Below are 19744 nucleotides of genomic sequence, written 5' to 3'. Positions count from 1 at the left end.
TCCAGGTAATTTTACAATATAAGAGAAATAAATGCTGTTTTGGAAATAGCTTATTCAGATTTAAAGAAATGTTCAACTTGAGTAAGATCATTAAAAAAAAAAAGAACAAAATGTGCATGTATGTTTGGGAGTTAAAGAAAAACATTTTACGAAAAAATGGAAATTATTGGTATTTTTTGAAGTTGTTAAAGAAATCGGGGCTTTCTTTTTTCATCTTACATGCACTTTTATCTACAAGAGCCAAAAATACCACATCATCATAATTTGAAGGAGTGTGAATACTTTTTTTGGCATAAACATTTTTCCCTTAATGTGGCGAGCACAAATTGGGTGGAATGTTACTCTTTTCTATGTAGAAGAATCTGTTGTCTTTAGACCAGAGCTAATTAAACAAATGACTTAGTTAGCATTTTGTTTAAATACGCTACAGTTAAACAAACAAAAGAACCTTAATGTTATTTTTGCCACCATTCTTTCTTTTACCTCCATAACATTACCTCTGGCAAAACGGAAGGAAAATATACATTTTAAAGTTTCCAAAAATTAGGCAAACTTAATAAGTTCAAGGTGACAACAGAAGACAAGCTCTTGTGGAGAGCCTTTATGTTCACTAATTAAAAGAGCAGAATGGGGGAGAGGGGGCGGGACATCATGGAAACCTCTCTCCTGCTGGTTGCTGCAGTCCAAGTCACGCTGTCAAAGTCCAAGAGAAAAGTCGGAGCTGCTGGCCAGAGCGCGAGCTGACAAATAGAAAGCAAGGCTGGAGTTAAAGGCTCTTTTTGCAGCTTGCCAACAGTGGAGTTTAGATTTTAGTCTCCCACATCTGTCTGCTGCTTCGCACAAGAATCCTGGAATCCCCCACCTCATCACCATTACTGTATTACACAGAAAACACCCACAGACTTGTACAGCGGTCCTTATTAGGACAACCCAATGGGCCGTGTTCATTATGCACACCCAAGCCTTGACTTTCCACTAGTGCATGTCAGCACTTAGCAGGATGCTCCTCACTCCAAAAGTGAACATCTGGTCCTGACGAGGTTGGACATGGTAACAATCCCCAGGAGAAACCAAAAACAGGAACACAAACACACAGAGATGCAAACACAAGGATGAACTCAACAAGTTCCTTTAGATTCTTAGATGGGGGACATTGTGTAAAATAGATTTTTTTTTTGTTTTATATCATGTTTCAACGCTATTTTCACGTAAAAACATACATTGAGTGTTGCTTTGATTCTTTCACGTATGTTTGAAAAAAAATCCTTTAATCACCCATGGCAACCATCGAGAGCGCCTAAATGCTTGCACTTACCAAGCACGACCTTTTCCATGCTCCTCTTCGGAACTGTAGCCTTCCCCCTCAAAGAGCAGCCCCCCCCCTGCACCTTCCCCACTCATGATTCCCCCACTCAGCTCCTGCAGACTAGCGGCAGCAGCAATTAGCAAACACCTGGTGGAACCTGCTGAGTCTGCTGAGCTCATCACACAAACTACTTCTCAGTGCAAAGCTCCTAAGACCGGTGGTTAGCATTGCAGCGTTGTTGTGAGGTGGTATGTCGGAAATGCAGGAGCTCCTTAATGAGACAGAGACCCGATATTAAGGCGTCAAATTACAAAGTCAGTTTTCCTTTAAGTTATGTTTGACATATGCAGCCTTTTGATAACAACTAGTTACTCGACTGTGTTTTAAAATGGCACTATGTGCCTGGAAAATACACACTACTGCCCCTTTAAAACAAATGGCAGATTAGCATTGCTGATAGCTGAACTTACACACACACACACGCACAAACACACACAAGTACACAGTTGGGGTGTGAGCTAATGATATGAATCACACTGACTTCTTTGTGAAAAGACAGAATTGAAGAAAGAGTGGAAAGATCTGAAATTTGGAAAGTGTAAAAAGAGTCCAGGGTCTTTAGATGACTCCATCTGACTGGGCTGAATGTGTTTCTCCTCAACTTCACACCTACATAGTAGCTTGAAAGGTAAGCCACCATGCTGGTCATACCGCCAGCCAAAAGTTGAGCTCTGTTAAGCAGAGATGCTCTCTACACTTATAGATGCAAACTTTTCTCCTGCATTCACTCTGGCAAACTCTTGCCGTTTGCTTTCTTTGATAGACATTGTTGCCCTGATCTGCTGCACGTCCTTGTTGGATCCGGACTTTTGCAAACAGGAAACGAAACAAGGCGCGAGACCCTGTAGGGTTTTTTTTGTTAGTGTGTATTTGTTTGTGAGCCTCACATGACTCAGTGTCTGCTTCTTTTAACTGCCTGTAGAGGTGCACACATGTGGAGCGGTGCAGTGACTGCCACAACGCAGCCAAGTTTCTCTTAGTTTCCTTCCAGATCTGAACTCTGTGTGACTCTGATAACATTGAATCGAGAAACAATTTCATGCTCTTGTACTCTGGGTGCTTTTTATGGCTTCAACTGTTCCATTAAGGCGCTTCAGGGTCTGGGAATGGTTCTTTGAAATGTGTGTGTGCGTGTCTCTCTGCATGTGTGTGTGTGTGTGTTTTAAGTTAATGCCCTCAGGCTCATCAGCCGTTCAGTTGATACTGCAAAAGGAATCCAAACAGTTCAAGCTCTTTTATGTTTTGGTTCCTGACCAAAGCCACAGAATGAGGAGATTACCCTGAATGCTTATCATTTCCTGTTTCTGAGGCTGTCATGACACCAATAGGGTTCAAGGAAATTATTCACACTAACAAACGGACACAAGACATGGGTGCAACATATGAGCTCTCCTCGTCATTCAGATTAGATTTTTTTTTTGTTGCTTTTATTACTTATATCAAACTTCTAACCAAAAGTTTTAAAAGTTTTTTTTTTTTTACTTGGTATTGTAGACACAAATAAAATATATATATTGTGACCATCACCATTATTAATCTTTTCCAGTTAACTCGCCATACACAAGTTTTATAGTTTTACTTCCCCAAATAAAGAACGTGTTTATAGGTCACCCATAGTTTTGGATTGTTGTTTAGCTTTGTGTAAAAGTGAGCAAGCTTGTCCCATTGGTCCCTGCCTTGGCTGTAAAGTGGCTTAAAATCATAGATGGTGTGGGGAAGTGTTGTTTGTCCTCCATTCATTGGAGGATCTTGAGGTTTCTAAAAGGAAGCCATCTTTTAGGTCACTAGCTGCCCACTATCATGATCATTGTTACATTCAGAAGAAAAGTGGGAACCTTAGACTACGAGCCTTGCAGTGAAGTATGGGATGTGGAAGCAGCGCTTCATCGAAGATAACATATGTTAAAATTTTCCTTTTTTTTTTTAAACACGTTAATGGTTTGTAATAATAATAATAAAAAAAGATTTTCCTAGCCTGATGAAGGGTCTAAAACTGCTTATGCAATAACAGCTTCCCAGCTGTTATTTTGACATTAATGAGAGGTCAGAGGTTAAACAATGAGCTCACAGCTTCGACAAGCTGTGACAGTCTGCAGGCCTCTCAGAGTCGACAGAATGGCATCACAGAGGAGGCCATTGTTGTTCTTGGTGACACTTTCTGGGAGAGGATCCTGTGATTCAGAGAAAATATGCGAGGATAAAACCAAATTAGTCAGTCTGCTTCATTTCATTTCACATTTTGTGTTTGTAGGCGACTTATCGTTACACTTGAAACCCCCGTGGATCTTTGGACCGACAAATTCAAATTATGCTCACTGCGATGAAACTGAAATTGTGCATTAAATGCATAGGAAACACAGGAGATAACACTTCAAGCAGCTCCACTTCCTGCTCCTTCAGACGTTCCACAAGCTTGGGATTGTGAGGAAGTTAGGAATGTACTGATAGCATCTCACATCTTCAGAACAGAAAGCCTCCAAGTGTTTGTTGTTTTTTCCCTAAGATACCCTTCAGTATTTATCTTTTCTTGTACCAGTGAAAGGAATATCAGCTGTCGGTTTTTCTTTGGTCTCACCCTAACAAGCTGTACTCAGGCTGATTAGGACAGGAGAGATCTCCCAGGCTTCACATGACAGGTGTTAAAATTTGCGTTTTTTGCACACTTTAGCATCTTTTACTGCTATAAGGTGAATGCGTAACAGGCAGCTGAAAACTAAAGCCTAGCAGCAGCTATTGTAGGCTGGTTCTAACCAGCTGTTTTCACTGCTCCATCTCACACACATCTGCTTCAGACCCTCAGATTTGCTACAGAAACGAAGGGAATTATTGTTTTTATCTATGTCTGTCTTTTCCGCAAACTCGCATTGACTCCTTTTCATAATAAGACATAATATACATTGTGCGAGGACGAAAACAAATAGTTTAGGAAACCCCAGCAAGCTTCATTCTATGTATCATTCCCTTTTAAACCCGCTTTTCCTGTCCGGGGTCATGGAGCGGCCGGAGTCTATCCCAGCTGTCACCAGGCGAAAGATAAACTACCAGCAGGCTGCCAGTCCTTCTCGAGGCCATTTGACCAATCAACGGGACATATTTTATATACCGTCACGTCAGAGGCTCGAGGAAGACCCACAGCTTCATCTTGTGGTCAACAATGGCTACAACAGCAACGAGCCACATAACGTGATGCAACCTTTTAAAGTCGATGGAAAACACAGATGCAGATGGGATTCTGTGGAGTTGATCCTCCACGGGACCTCAAAAGTGAAAGAAAACGTAAAGATCTAAGTGTCAATATCCATACTTTCGCTATTTCATTTCCAGTTATTGTTTCGTCATTTGGTTTCTGTGGGGAGAGGTGCAGCAGTAAAAATTAAAATAAACGATTGGACAATTGAAGAGGCGTCAATACATGAAATATAAATGAAAAGCTTTGATTAATATAATGTAAATAATGTGATATGAAAACATAATGGACATAATCGGAACAAACTGCAGTATGCCCAATTTTTCGATTCTTCTTACTATGAAAATGAGTCAGTAGGGGTGTGTTAGGCATCTAATCTTAATGCATTTTTTCACCTGATAACACCTTAGAAACCCTCCATAAAAGGAATGGATGGATGGATGGATGGATGGATGGATGGATGGATGGATGGATGGATGGATGGATGGATGGATGGATGGATGGATGGATGGATGGATGGATGGATGGATGGATGGATGGATGGATGGATGGATGGAGTAGTAAAATGTATAAAGATTGATGAGAGTAAGTAATACAGAAACTGCAAAGATTTTATGTAAAATAACTCTAGATTTATTTTTGCTTCAGAGAAAACAGAATATCTTAACATTTCTCAGCCATTTATCTAATAAAAACTAAACATGTCATTTCTATATTCTTAACACAAAGAGAAAGTGAAGCATAATATGAATCAGGTATATGAAATCAGAACAATAAATCCAAAACAAATAATTAACACAGGTTAAATTAATCATAAAAAAGACGAATGATTTGGAAAAGTAAGCCGGCGTTCTGGTAATTTCCTCCTGGCAGCAGAGATTGTGCTTAAACTTCGACTAAATGCCAGCAAAGTCTGCATGGAGGAGGCCGGATGTTCCGCAGGCGAGCAGCTGCTCTCAATGTGGGACGGAGGAGCTGACAATTTACTCATGACAGACAGAAACAAATGGACAGGAAGAAAGCTCAGGAACTGTACACACATTTTTCCGCCCTCAAAAAGTCGCAGCTCACTGTAATTCTGTGAATTTACAGTTTGTTTAATTTTATCAGGCTGCTAAATGTGACGATGAACATTAATATTTTTTTTTGGGGGGGGGGGGCAGATCTTGTATTTACATTTAATAGTCTCTCGGCGTTACTGTGATTGCAGGATCGGCTGCTTCAGCCACAGCTTGCTGCTTCCGGAGAAGATGGGCGTCTGCCTCTCCATGTGGAACCGCACCAGGTGACCGACGCTCTGGAACACCTGGTCCCGTGTTCGCACCTGATTACACAAAAACAGATGAACACTAAGAAAACATCGACACCGCCTCCAAAAATTATTTATTCCGCTTGAAGTATTCATAGCGCTTGAAAAGAAGATTCTCTGTTTCATTTTAGTCTAGAGACCATCCTAAAACATAAATATGTCGTCATCTAAACTAAGTATTCCTACAGCATGATGCTGCCCCCACTATGTTCCACCATGGGGATTGCTTTGTTTAGGGCAGGGATGTCAAACTCATTTTCATTTCGGGCCACACAGAGGTTATGAATGTCCTCAAAGGGCCTGCTGTGTCAGAATGTATTAAAAATAGCCTGTTAAACTGTGAAAATATTAAAGCTATTCTTAAAATTAAACAGTTGAACATATATCTTCACATTAATTCCATTTGGCACTATACAAACTGAATTGATTTGACTGATAAAATAACAATTGTTATCTCGAAGGGTTTTTAATGAGGCCGTCTAGAGTCTTGAGGGCCGTATAAATAACTATGGCGGTCTGGATTTGGCCCACGGTCCTTTAGTTTGACACATGTAGTCTAGTGTGCAGTATTAGGTTTCTGCCACAAACAGCAGTAAAAAATAGACTTTAAGCAGGACTTCCTATCGTTTTCTTTCCACAATTCGTCAATCTCATCAGTTATGCTGGAAGTCTGGAGTGTGCAACCAAAACCTGCCCTGTCATCAGATTGTCCCACCTGAGCGGTCTCTTCTTGTAGCTGCAGCTCCTCCAGATACGACATGACGCTCTTAGCTTCCTTTCTGATTAATGCTCTCCTTGCTAAGCTAAGTTCGTCAGGTTGACTTTTTAGGTTTGCAACTACATATTGCTTTCCTTTTATTTATGCCTTACCTTGTGTTGCACTGTCACTTAAAATCCAAATAAAATGCAAAGAAGTTTATGTCTTTTTCGTGTCAAAATGAGTTCGAATTAAAGAGGTAGGGCAGCAGCACACTACCTGGCCGTGTGAATCCACCAGCAGTATATGTCGCACAGTGGCGCCCTCCATCCCACTGAGGACGTATTGACCGGAGGCCGAGCTGCTTTCTCTGACCAGGAAGTCCCCGCTGCAAGTGAGGAGAGACTCTGCCTGTTCTCTGTCCAGCCTGGAAACGAGGGACACGAAGACTCTGTAAAATCATGAATAAAAAAAACTACCACAAAAAAACTGAAACCTGAAAATTTGCTGGCATGATGATTCTCCCCACCTGCCGTGGAACCAGTCTTCCTGGTAAACTAAGCTCTGGACAGGGGAGCCAAAGAGGGGAGACTGTTGTTCTCCACTGTCATCACACTGCACAGAGTCTGGTGGAGACAAAACCAAGAGGAAATAGAGAAGAAAAAAAAGAGAGAAATTTCATTGGTGCGCAGTACATTCATACAAGATTTTCAGGATATTACCAGCTGCATTACACACGTTTCAACTTGCACAAAAATCTTCATGTAAAGGAGCTGAAGCTCCTGCGTGGGATTCAAAATAGTGTTTTACCTAAAGCCAATAATGTCTATGTTTTGATGGCCTCATTTTAACGCAGTGAAGTAAGTAGATTCAACACAGAGAAAAACATATTTCACCCAGAAGGGCTAACCCAAACAATCGCCCGAAGAATAAAAATTAGTCATTAAAATGTAAATACACCAAAGTTGAATATATATCCTGTTTAAGAAGCACAATCATACCATTCTATGACAAAAGTTTAGTATTAGCAGCTGGCGTGAACATATTGGTTCCTGTTGTGACTAAGTTTGGACTTTTAATCAACTCACACTGGCCTGGGCTTCCCTGTTAAATCTCAAGTGTGCGCTCACTTACACACAGCGGCTGTATAAACAGTGAGTTATTTCAAGTTGTGAATGAATAATCCTATAAAACTCTCACTGTCACTATTCTAAAAAAATAAATAATCTGAAATAAATGCTATACTGTAGTAAAATTATGAAAAAATATATTTTAAGATACACAGCAGATTGCACCTTAACATATTAAACAGGCAGTTTAAATAGATCAGTCACCAACTGATGTCCACCTATTACTGTTAGTCAAACTCTACCTTTGACTTGAATTATTTGCTCCTTGAGTGTCTAAGAATAAGATTATTGAGTGTGAAGCAAAATGTTGAAAAAGTGTTTGGAGACTTCTCTATGCGTCAGTCCCGTGTAAACCTACAACACCGGTTCACAGGACGGCGCTGTCTCTCCTGCAGCCTCAACTCTGACACTGACCTGCAGATGGAGCTGGAGTTTCTTCTCTGATGGAGTAGTTCTCATACAGCGACACCGGCCGAGACAAGCAGACCTGCAACACATGAGTCATGCAAACCAAATGTAACAGATATCTTTGTCACTGTGTGTGTGGGGGTGTGTGTGGGGTGTGTGTGCGTGTGTGTGTGTGTGTGTAGGTGTGTGTGTGTGTGTGTGTGTGTGTGTGTGTGTGTGTGTGTGTGTGTGTGTGTGTGTGCGTGTGTGCGTGTGTGTGTGTGTGTGTGTGTGTGTGTGTGTGTGTGTGTGTGTGTGTGGTGGGGGGGTGCTTGTGTAGGTGAGCGTGTGCGCGTGTGTGTGTCCTGTGTGCGCAGCTGTTTGTGAGCGTAACGAGAGCCGTGGCCTGAAGGTTAGAGATGTGAGGTCGTGACAGGAAAGTCGCTGATTCAATTCTCACAGCGATTGTTGGAAGCTACCAACTACTGAGAAAGGCATTTCCTGTTCAGTTGTTCCTCCCCGGTGACCCACAGACAGAGTTACGCTGTACAGGGAAACCCTGAAGTGTCATCCTATAAATGACTGGCTTTAATGAACTAATTCAGAGCAATTAAAAATAGGGAAACATTTCCTGACTTACCGTATGTTTTTCATTCTTAAAGTTTGTTTCTTCAACAATGAAGAGTTTCGGAAGTGATCATATTTCAAATACTACAATTTATCGCTTAAACTGAAGGACAAAACTTTCTTTCTTTTTTTTTTACTCAACTGCTGAATAAACCAACCTTACGGCTTTCAGCTACATCCTGCAGCTTCCACCGGGGAACTGAGTCACTGAGCTGCTCAATTATACAAGAGATATTTATACAAGATCAATATGCTAAATTACAAATTATCACCATGACGACAAATGTTTTATTTAGTTTTCAATTATTTAGCTAAGTAAAAAAAAATATATATATATATATATATATATATATATATATATATATATATCCTTACTACTAGTTACAGGTTAGTTATAGACTAACAGCGTAGGTGGTGTTAGGAGTCAAGTACAGGAGGAAAAAAAGCATCAAACTGAGTCACAAAATGTTAGAAAGAGCAAAATATGACCCAAGACAGTTTTGACTCATGAGTGTCTATGGTAAGATAGTTCAACTGAGCACATAACAGATTTTAAAGCGCTCTTACCTCCTGAATATCAGGTTCCTGTTTCTTCTCCTCCTTTGACGCCTGCTTGCCCTCTTTGCCGCCAACCAGTGAAAAAAGGGTTTTTCCTGTGATGACGTTATAGTAGTCCGGCTGCTCGGCGACCTCTTCCTTCTGCTTGGTCTTCTGATCCACCGACGTCTCGTTGGGACTCCGTTTTGGACATATCCTAACCACAGACCTGAATGAAAACCCACATCCGTGATGTTCAGATGTCGCCGTGTCTGACAACACTCTGACTCACTCATAACTTTATAACCTTGGGGAGAGGAGCGTTGATGTCTGGCTGAGAAGCTGCCGGAAGCGCGTCTCAAAGGCCCGCCCGATGGTGCCGATAACTTCACCGGCCCGACCCTGGGGACACTCCATGATGTGGCACTCTACCCGACGATGAAAAGGAGACGCATCATTCCCATAATTCAAATATCTGGAGCTTATTGTGGCCTAAAAAGTGAGCCCTACCTCTCTTATTGATGAAGTCCTTTGCAACGTACGCAATATAGTCTGACATGTCCTGTGAATGCATTTAAAGAGGCTTAATTAGTCATAGATAGAAGCATAATTAGCTCACATTAAAGTCCGACATCGGCAGATGGAGGTAAAGTGTGTAGAGTGAGATTTAAGTTAAAGTTAAGATTTTTGGACCTGACCTGAGTTAGACTGGTGTTGATGAAAATAAAGGAGAAGACGTCAATATTAGTTTTATTGTTAATAGCAGTCAGCCACCAGAACATTTAGCAAAACCCAAAGTTTTCTGGTTTGCAACTACAATTTTTCAAATTCGGCTCTGATGTTATTCCCACGTTATGTGTGTGTGTGTGTACGTTGGTCATGGGATGAACGGTGTGAAATTCACTGGGTCAAGGTGTTTTCCACACTCACTAAGAGACAATACAGTGTTCTACACACACAGGCCACCAGAGCCCCCTAGTGGTCAAATAGGTACATGATGACTTAAACAAAACAGAAGTTCATCAGACTGTTTTAAATGGAGCTACGCTGTGTGAATCTTCATTATCGCAGACTGAGCTGCTGCATAGGATAGCATAGATTAGTTAGTGATGTCGCTATTTACTCAAAGCTGCTCCTCTTCCTACACACTCCTCCGTGTGCATGTGTCTGATCAATCCCTTGTCATTTGTTTTATACTGATTCAAGAGTAGAGTCAGCCAAAAATATTTTCAACAAGGCTGAAACAATTTTAATCCCCTCAGATCATGCTCCAAAGCTGAGTTTTAAGGCACACTTCTGGATTATTTTAGCTAATTAATTTAGCAGAGCTACAATCCTTTCCACAGACACTACCCTCTTGCTTGCTTATTTCTTTGTAAGTTACTCCATTCATCCATCCATCTTCCTTACACCCTTGTCCCTCAGTGGGGTCGGGAGGGTTCCTGGTGCCCATCTCCAGCTAACGTTCCGGGTGAGAGGCGGGGTCACCCTGGACAGGTCACCAGTCTGTCGCAGGGCAACATAGAGACAGACCATTTAACCTAACAGTCATGTTTTTGGACTGTGGGAGGAAACCAGAGTACCCGGAGAAAACCCACGCATGCACAGGGAGAACATGCAAACTCCATGCAGAAAGACCCCAGGCCGGGAATAAAACCCAGAACCTTCTTGCTGCAAGGCAACAGCTTTACCACTGCGCCACTGTGCAACCCCTGTAAGTTACCGACCAGAGATTTATTTTATTTTTTTCTTTCTGGGTTTGTGTCCACAGGTTGCTGCTTCAGGATCATATGATTTGTAGCAGCAGGACAATCAGTTAGGGAGGTAAAAGATCAACAATCTATATATATTTAGACCTCTAGCAACCAAATTTGATCATTAACTTCTTTATAAATGTATAAGAAAAGGGCATTAAAAACATCTATTGTAATAAAAGACCTGACCTAAATGAAATCTCAGGAAGTTCAGTCTTAATCAGCTTTTTTATAGTTGGCATTTCAATAATGAAAATCAACAAGCTGGGTTAAATCATGCTAAGCTTCTAAATCTTTAGTCTTAGCACAACTCGATCTCAGCTAACAGAATGACTTTAATCAGGAAAACATTTTTAATTCAAGCTGTCTGACCTAATTATACATTTTAAAAATAATAGCATAATCAATACAATACATTGTGGTACATTTTTTGCATTGCTATTAACCTGAAAATGTTTGTTCATGTGGAATATTTGAAAACAAAAAACATACTGGGTCTCCTCCTCCGGAGGCAAACGAAATGCCCTGCATGGGATGGTTGACAATCCTCTGTGGAAGAGAAGGGAGGGAAACGCAAACAGTTGTGTTAGAAAAAATAAAAAATAAATTATATACTGCTCAAAAAAATAAAGGGAACACTTAAACAACACAATATAACTCCAAGTAAATCAAACTTCTGTGAAATAAAACTGTCCACTTAGGAAGCAACACTGATTGACAACGGGGACCCTCGTCGGGTCAATCAGTGTTGCTTCCTAAGTGGACAGTTTGATTTCACAGAAGTTTGATTTACTTGGAGTTATATTGTGTTGTTTAAGTGTTCCCTTTATTTTTTTGAGCAGTGTATATATCAGGGAGGTTCAACGTGGATTCGGTTGTTACCTGTAAGTTGGAGGCTGTGATCAGAGACAGACTGTCTGTGGACACTGTGAGGATGGCTCTGCTCCCAGAAAATTGCATGTTGGTCTGACCCAAAACAGCAGAAACCCCTTTACACGGAGGCTGATGACGACAAGAATCCCAGTTACTCCACCGATCCGTCACCTGAATGCTCTCCCCGCTTGTTTCCGCCGCACTTACCCTCCTGCTTTTCAGCAAAGATTTCACTGAAGTCCTCTCACACAGTCTGCTAATTGCCTCCCTGCACACAAACGCAGATTTTAAGCACGTACACAGTCGAGCGCACGAGCACAGAGATACCTTTGTAAAGAAGGGATTCGGTGCGTCCTGTGACTTGTGATGCATGTGACAAAAGGAGGAAAAACACATTACAAGCAGCCAGTGTAAGCAGGGTTACATTTGTTCCTGATAGTAGTTTAGACAGATGAAGAACACAAATAAATATTTTTATAGTAGTGTGAAATAAAATCCTACTTTATAAAAAGAAATTAAGAATAAAATATTATATTGCAAATCTTCCACATTTCAGAAGCTAAAATTGCACATGGTTTCAAAACAATTAATTTGTTTTTCTTATTTGTTCTTTTTTATCTACAATTTATATTTTAGGCTAAACAACTCAAACATTTAGTCTTGGTGAAAAAGAGCCCGCCCAGTAAAGATCAAATTAAAGGATTTAACTTAAACTCTACTGAACAAAAACAAAGCCACCAGATAAAGCCAAATTGTTAACATTCAGTGCACCATAAGTTCAAAGTTTATGTCTCTAATCTTTAGATTATTCTTTTTTTAATTAAACTCACAAAAGTGCACCAAAGCTCCTGTTGTTGGTTTGAAAATAAAAAAGGGTTGAAATTCTCAGCTTCATTCCAAACTCTGGTCAATTGATTCATGCATCACTAGTTTCTCATTGTTCTGAAAAACAATGTTCTTCAGAGAAACTATTTTACTGAAGTTAAAGTGATTCGTGATCAAGATAAACTCTAAATATAATAGAAAATAGTTCCAAAATTGCAGCAGTGTGTTAAAAGGAGTAAAAAAATAAGGAAGGAGTTCAAAATCGTTGTAGTGAAACACGCATGCGCTCTGGCGCACACTTATACTACGTTGACAGTTTAACAACTAACTGAATTATTTGCTAACAAATTGGGAACACTGTGCATTAAATAATTTAAAGAATCCAGGGGAAAAAATCTAGTTACATGAGGCATGTACAAGGCCTCTGCACAACGCAAAACTCATCTGAACCCACTTAAGTGGATCAGAGTGATTTCCTAGTTGTCTACCAAATCAAAATTTATCACAGTTTAGTAAAACAGTGTTAAATATTTCACTAAACTGCGGACTGAAGAAGGAACAGAAAGATGCCGGCAATTATTTGCACACAGCTTACCAAAAAAATGTGAAATACCACCAGGCATGTCAGTGGGGGGAGCAGGACTGCACTGCTGCTTTTTTGCAGATGATGTGACCCTGCTGGCTTCATCGGGTCATGACCTCCAGCTTTCTGTGGAGTGGTGAGCAGCTGAGTATGAAGTGGCCAGGATAAGGATCAGTGCCTCCAAAACAGAGGAATCCTGAGCCGGAAAAGGATAGAGATGGAGACATGGTCCACCCCTCAGTGGGGGAGTTCGAGTATCTCAGGGTCTTGTTTGCAAACGAGGACAAAATGCAGCAGGAGATCGACAGGTGGACTGGTGCTGCGTCTGCAGTGAAGCAGGATCCAACAGGATCCATGGCCGACTTGATTTTTTCTTTGTGTGTGTGTGTGTGCGTGTGGGTGTGCGTGTGCGTGCGTGTGTGTGTGTGTGTGTGTGTGTGAAAGCATGTTCCTGTTCCTTAAGTGAAGAGGTTCCTACCAATGTCTTAGGTAAGGACTCTCAGAAGAAAAGTCCTTAGATGTTATTTTATAGGTTAATTTTTCATACAAAATTGAAATCAAGAGTATAAAGAAGGTTACATATAACTGGATTCTTGTTTTACTGCGGCAAAAATGTGTTCCCCGAAGAAGTTACAAAGTTCCAATAGAACTCCCAGATGCTCGGGTCAGAAATGCAAAGGCATAAAAACACACATAACTGTGTAGGCAACGAGGTCGTTTTCCTGGAAGAACATTTCTCCTCCTTGAAAACGGGATTCGTGTAATGGATGTGTTCTCCCTCTCCAGCTCGCTTTTTAATAAGACTATGAGAGATCATTAGGAGGAAATTCATCTAATTGGATTTTCTGGCCCATCACTCAGCAGCGCTGTTGTTAACAGAGGTTGCTGTGTGTTGGTATTCTGCACTAGGATGTCAATATCAAATGTTGATAAGAAAGCCCCGGTTTATGAAACATTATACATTTAATTTAATTTTCCCTCTTTGAAAATAAATAATAAGCTACACATGCCCGCTTTGGCAAATATAACGTCAAGCTTGGAGTGAAAGTGACGTCGCTACTCTTTTTAAACACATGCACAAAATCAGCAAATATATCAATAATGCCTTACATTTGTGCCTAAACGTTTCTCTTTTTATACTTATTTTGGTCTTTAGCTTTCTCCCTTTTTTTTGATAGCATTTAACTTTGCAGGATAAATAACTCAAAGTGTTTATCAATGTGTCTCCAGTCGAACTATATGTTGACTTTGTCTTTCTAAATACTTAATTTGAAGAACTGTTGTTTAATTTTCTTTCAAACTACACAATCTTTATCTCTTTGCTGGATTTGTTTTTAAAGTACACGAGCATTTCATTAACTATTGATTTGAAAAAAAAAAAATCAGACTCTTGAATTTAAATAACCCTAATGTAAAAATGCAGAAAATGTCTGCTGAATTTCCCTGCTTTTCAGCCATTTGAAATCAGACTTTCTGGAATCCTTCAAGCTCTTTTCTCAGAATGATTACTTGTACTTCCCGACCTCACCATGACCTCTTCCTGTCCGTCTATGTGGACAACTCTAAATCACATTACTGACAGAGAAAACATCTTTTCTCCTTTAAGCTTCTCCAAATTCATGGCTGTTGATTATATCGTATTACGTACTTCAAAATCTGCATTATTTGCATTTGCAATTACAGGCCTTTGTCCCGAAATTAATACAAACCACCCAGTTTTTACTTTAAATTTGTACCGCTAAAAAACAAGGGTTAGGGATAGATACGGTCACATTTTTTGATGCTTCTCTTGGCAGAATGGCAGAGCTCCATGAAATTCGTTGGCTTCCTGTCACGGTGCCAGCTTTTAAATGTAGTCAATTTCATTTGCAATAGGTCGGAGCCAGAAGCTAGTCTGCTTAATCCAAACACGTTTTAATGTGTTTGGGATTATTGTCTTGTTGACAAGCTGCAAACACGTGACCCAAATCCTGTCATCCTCAGACAAAAGTAAGTTGTTGAAGAAGTCCAGAAAAAAACCCCGCAGAGGCCACTGAAAGGGTCCAGTCAATCATAAACTGGAAACTTCTGGAACACCTTTGTTCCCATCAGCAAGCAAAACCGAATCATAGATAGAGACCCAAGGAAATACTCTGATTGTTCTCAAGTGGGACAAAATGAAGAAAGCAGCAAGCTGGAGATGCCTTTAAGCTGAAGAGCAGAGTATCCAAAAATTCAAAATAAATGCTCCTACATAAAAAACTGGTTTGCTGAACTGGTAAAGGCCATTGACAGAAACAGATACTGGAAACTCTACTGGAAATGTGTGGAACAATTTAGAGGCAGAGCCTGCTGTCCCACATCCATCCAGAATAATGATGAGTGCAAAGACTTTTGATCAAGGGACAATTAAGCAGATATTAGAAGGAGCTCCTGTAAGCAGCACATCCGGAAAGCTTTCGCAGCACTTCACTTTTTACACACTTTGTTGTCACGGCTCTTATTCCAAATTGTACTAAATTCATTACTTTCTTGAAAACTCACACAAAACTGTGGAAGAAAGTTGTTGAGTGTTTTGAAAATTTACTGAAAATAAAAAAAGAAAGAAAGAAAGAAAGAAAGAAAGAAAGAAAGAAAGAAAGAAAGAAAGAAAGAAAGAAAGAAAGAAAGAAAGAAAGAAAGAAAGAAAGAAAGAAAGAAAGAAAGAGAACATTTACGTAAGTGTTCACAATCTTTGCCACGGGTGTGTTATCGTACCGGGTGACTTGCATTCTTGTATCAAAGTCGAGTGTCCTCATGGACTGGACCACTTCCACGCTACCCATATACTTCAAAACACAAGCAAATAAACAAAACACCAGTTACTAAGTAGACAGAAACATGATTGAAAACAGCATTAAGCAGAGCCGCTGTGACTTTCAAGCCCTATAAATGCACTGCATGTCCACAGTGTTATTAAACAGCGGATTTCACAACTTGATAGTAAATACGTGGAGATGATTGTAGAGGCATTGATGCAACCAGGCGACAATTTGCTCACTTTTTGCTGCCCTTCTCCCATTGGTCATGAGTTCGAACAAAACAGGCCCTATAGGCTGGAGCTGGGATGAGTAAATCCATTGATGCGAACCCAGCTCAAATCAATAAGTGTACATGTGGGTGGGGTGAGTGGGCGGAAGTGTGATACGTGTGTGCGTGTGTGTGTGTGTGTGTGTGTGTGTGCGTGTGCGTGTGCGTGTGTGTGTGTGTGTGTGTGTGTGTGCTTGTTTATAGAGGACAGCCAGACAGTCCGTTCTCTTTTCCACTGTCGGTCAGAAGTCCTGCTCCTGATCACCCACGAGAACACACCTCTGTTTATGGGACAGCATGAGCACTGCTAATACCAATCACACACACACAAAAGCAAGCAGAGTTGATCTAGAGAGGAGCAGAGAGCCAGGATGAGTCACTACTGCCTACACAGGAAGCTGTACGTGAGAACTGGAGGGGGCTATGAAAGTGAGCATGATAGTGTGGAAAGAGCAGAATGAGACAAGGGTCTGTGTGCTTCCTTAGTGTCCGATTGTCCAAAAACTGTTGATCCCAATCAACACAGACATCCAGAAAACTCAACCGTGCTTCACACAGAGAATATGTGGTGATGCTTAAACCCAAACACATGGAATGGAAACTCTCCTCAGCATTAGTTGTTGCTAGATTTTGCGTGTGCAGGCATGGAGAGGGGTCAGAAGTGTACCTTCACATGATGATGAACTGCTTTGTTCGATGTCCTCACCACTGCACAGTCGTCTACTGTCTTCAAGCGGCAGAGCCCGTCACTTTGCTGTGAGCATGGGGCGCAGGGGAGGCTGGCCATCCGGTGCAGCGTGATGGGACGCCTCGTGGAGAGGAGAGCTGGGTGAATCAGGTCTCTTCCACCGAGGGAAGAGCTCCAGTCTGCTCTGTCGTCCCGTTTACTGACAGTTCTGATTGTGTTCGCTTGTCCCTTCAGGACTCTCCTCAGGCAGTTGGGACTTTGCAGCTGGATGCTGGCCACACGGGGGATGAAGTTCCTCAGGGTGGATGATCCATGGGGGGATGGAGTCCTGGGGTCAAGCTGAGCAAAATCAGAGTCTAGGCAAAGGTCCCTCTTCGAAGGCAGCAATCTTTCGGGGTGATCCTCCAAAGAGGTCAAGGAGTCGTTGCGCAGTCGGCTGTATTTGGTGCGTTTCAGCATACCTGCAGACGATGGAGGAAAGTGTAAAGATGTGAATGAGCAGAAAATGTCTTCTCATTAAATGTCGTTAAAAGAGACCCACCTGGTAGGAGTCCTGTCTGTGGTTTGAACTTGGGTATGGTTTGCTCTCGCATAATCAGGGCACTGGAGAACTGGAGGAAGGAAGAAAAGAGGGAGCTGACTCAATCCCCCCTCAAAAAATTTTTTTAAAAAAGAAACAAAGTTTTAGTTTTGTATGCCAATCAGCTGCTCTTTACAAATGTATCCCTGTGTTTTTTTTCAGGGGGGATATCATCAGCTCATCAGATGTGATTCCCACCGCACATGACAGCAAATTCAACTCACCCTCACGGGTCTGGGGCTGTCCTGTGTAGATTACAATCCTGTCTGCTCCGCTGCAGTCATGCCGAGTAAAGTCTCAAACCTCCGGACTGAACACTTTCACAGTCAGTTTACCCGGCTTCCAGGGTTTTCTATCTGAGGCATGGAACAACTGAGCAGCTTTTATGAATGAACTCACTTTTTTTTTTTTTTATGAATGAATGAGAGACTGGCTCACTTCCTCTGCCTCTCTCTATGATGCTGCAGATGAATGTATCAATGTACCAGAGGAGAGATTGACAGGCACTGTTGCCCCTCCCTCACCGATAAACTACCATCCAATCACAGACAGGCAGGGTGACTCATGCTCTGCACAAACTCTCTCTCTCTCTCTCTCTCTCTCACACACACACACACATACGCACACACACACCTACAGTTATACACTGAAGCAGAGCCAATAGAGTGCTTTGTACCTCTCTGTTAACATCACTTGGACCTTGGAGATGCTTTTAAAGCGTATTATTAATGCATTACTAGCTTGGCTTCCTCCCCTCAAAATGCTTCCTATCTGATTTCTGAATGAAATGAACTTTTTACCATCTGCTTTGCAGGAACATGCTCGGGTTGACTTGATCTCTGCGATAAAAAAAATAAAAAATACATTTCGTAGTGTATCTAATGAAGGTATTATTCAAATGACCCGCATGAGCGCACAAGCGGAAGGGGATTAAATGAAACATTTGCATTTCCGTGTGATTCAGATCGGAGCGTTAATACCCGGCGCCAGTGTTGAGAGTATTTTACATAGAGAGTTTGCTGCCGATTAAAAAGATTGCCACTGTTCTATTTTTGAACTGTTTTCATGACATTTTACTCGGATCTAAGCAATATGGCGCAGACCTTTACACAAATCATATAAAAACATGCAAACAAGAGATAGAAACACACACACACACACAAAAACATGCAAATCTTTGCATCGTACAGCACGGCATTTAAAAATGTAGCGATAATATAACACACCAAATACCACGGGTTGAAACTGAAAGAACATTATGTGCAAATGTAGAAGCAACGTGTTGAGACACCAGCCAGGAAGTTAATGCTCAGGCGCAAATGGGTCTTCAAGAATAGACAATAGCTCTCAACATACAGTCAGAGATGTTTGATGTGGCCATCAGGCAGGACAGATCATGATGATTTAGACCATTTGTGAGCAGATCTGAGAAGTTGTATGTGAACGAGGCGGCCTACAAACCTGACGGAGTCACACCAGTTCTGAGAGGAGGAATGGGACACAACTCCAACTAAACTACAGACAGAAGCTTGTGGAAGGAAACCCAGAATGTTTGACCAAAGATAATGCTGCCATATGCTGTAGAAATGCATGTAACCATATGATGAAGACATTAAGAAATAAATCTCACACATGTTCTTTCTTCTATTATTCTGGTATTTAGTTAATAGAAATAGTTTGGTAATTCTGCTAACTTTACCTCATTTAGATTAAGACAGGAAGAAAAAAAATGTGTCCTTTAATTCAGTCATTACCACTGCCAATTGTAGTTCATGTTGTTTGTTCTCTATTAGTTTCATTATTTATAGATTTCCAAGTGAGCAAATTTCTCCGCACCACATTTCACATATTACTTACATATTTCTGACACCCATCAGCTATGATCAAAACAAACGGCACTGAAGCAGATACAATGTAAATGTCCCTATGTTACACATAACATGCTGTTTATTGAAGAATAGTTTTCATATTCTGAATTTCCCTTTAACCAATTAGGGGGAAAAATATTATGTTAATGTGGTTATTATCTACAGCACAAAGTAAACAAGATTTGCCCATGTTCAACAAGTAAAATGAAAAGATGTGCCTCAAAAAGCATTGATTTGTGAAATACTTTGTAAAAACATATCTAAATTTAGCTAATTTTAATATAG

General features: G+C 40.9%; 1 protein-coding gene across 1 annotated transcript; it reads right to left on the bottom strand.

Annotated features, from left to right (window-relative positions):
• Positions 1-5163: 5163 nt before the first annotated feature.
• LOC103462081 (SHC-transforming protein 4) lies at positions 5164-19173 on the bottom strand. The gene is made up of 14 exons (XM_008404598.3): positions 17816-19173; positions 17553-17622; positions 16991-17472; positions 16012-16082; positions 12075-12135; positions 11877-11996; positions 11487-11543; positions 9751-9802; positions 9548-9668; positions 9271-9469; positions 8104-8176; positions 7089-7185; positions 6839-6986; positions 5164-5877 (listed from the first exon to the last, which is right to left on the bottom strand). Exons 2-14 carry the CDS (start codon positions 17602-17604, stop codon positions 5749-5751), a joined length of 1662 nt encoding a protein of 553 aa, XP_008402820.2. The 5' UTR covers positions 17605-17622; positions 17816-19173; the 3' UTR covers positions 5164-5748.
• Positions 19174-19744: the final 571 nt, after the last annotated feature.

Source organism: Poecilia reticulata, chromosome 3 (genome assembly GCF_904066995.2).
Source record: "Poecilia reticulata chromosome 3, P_reticulata-male-v2, whole genome shotgun sequence".
Lineage (NCBI taxonomy): Eukaryota > Metazoa > Chordata > Actinopteri > Cyprinodontiformes > Poeciliidae > Poecilia > Poecilia reticulata.
The sequence above is the reverse complement of the archived record's forward strand: the minus strand, read 5'-3'. Positions and strand labels throughout refer to the sequence as shown.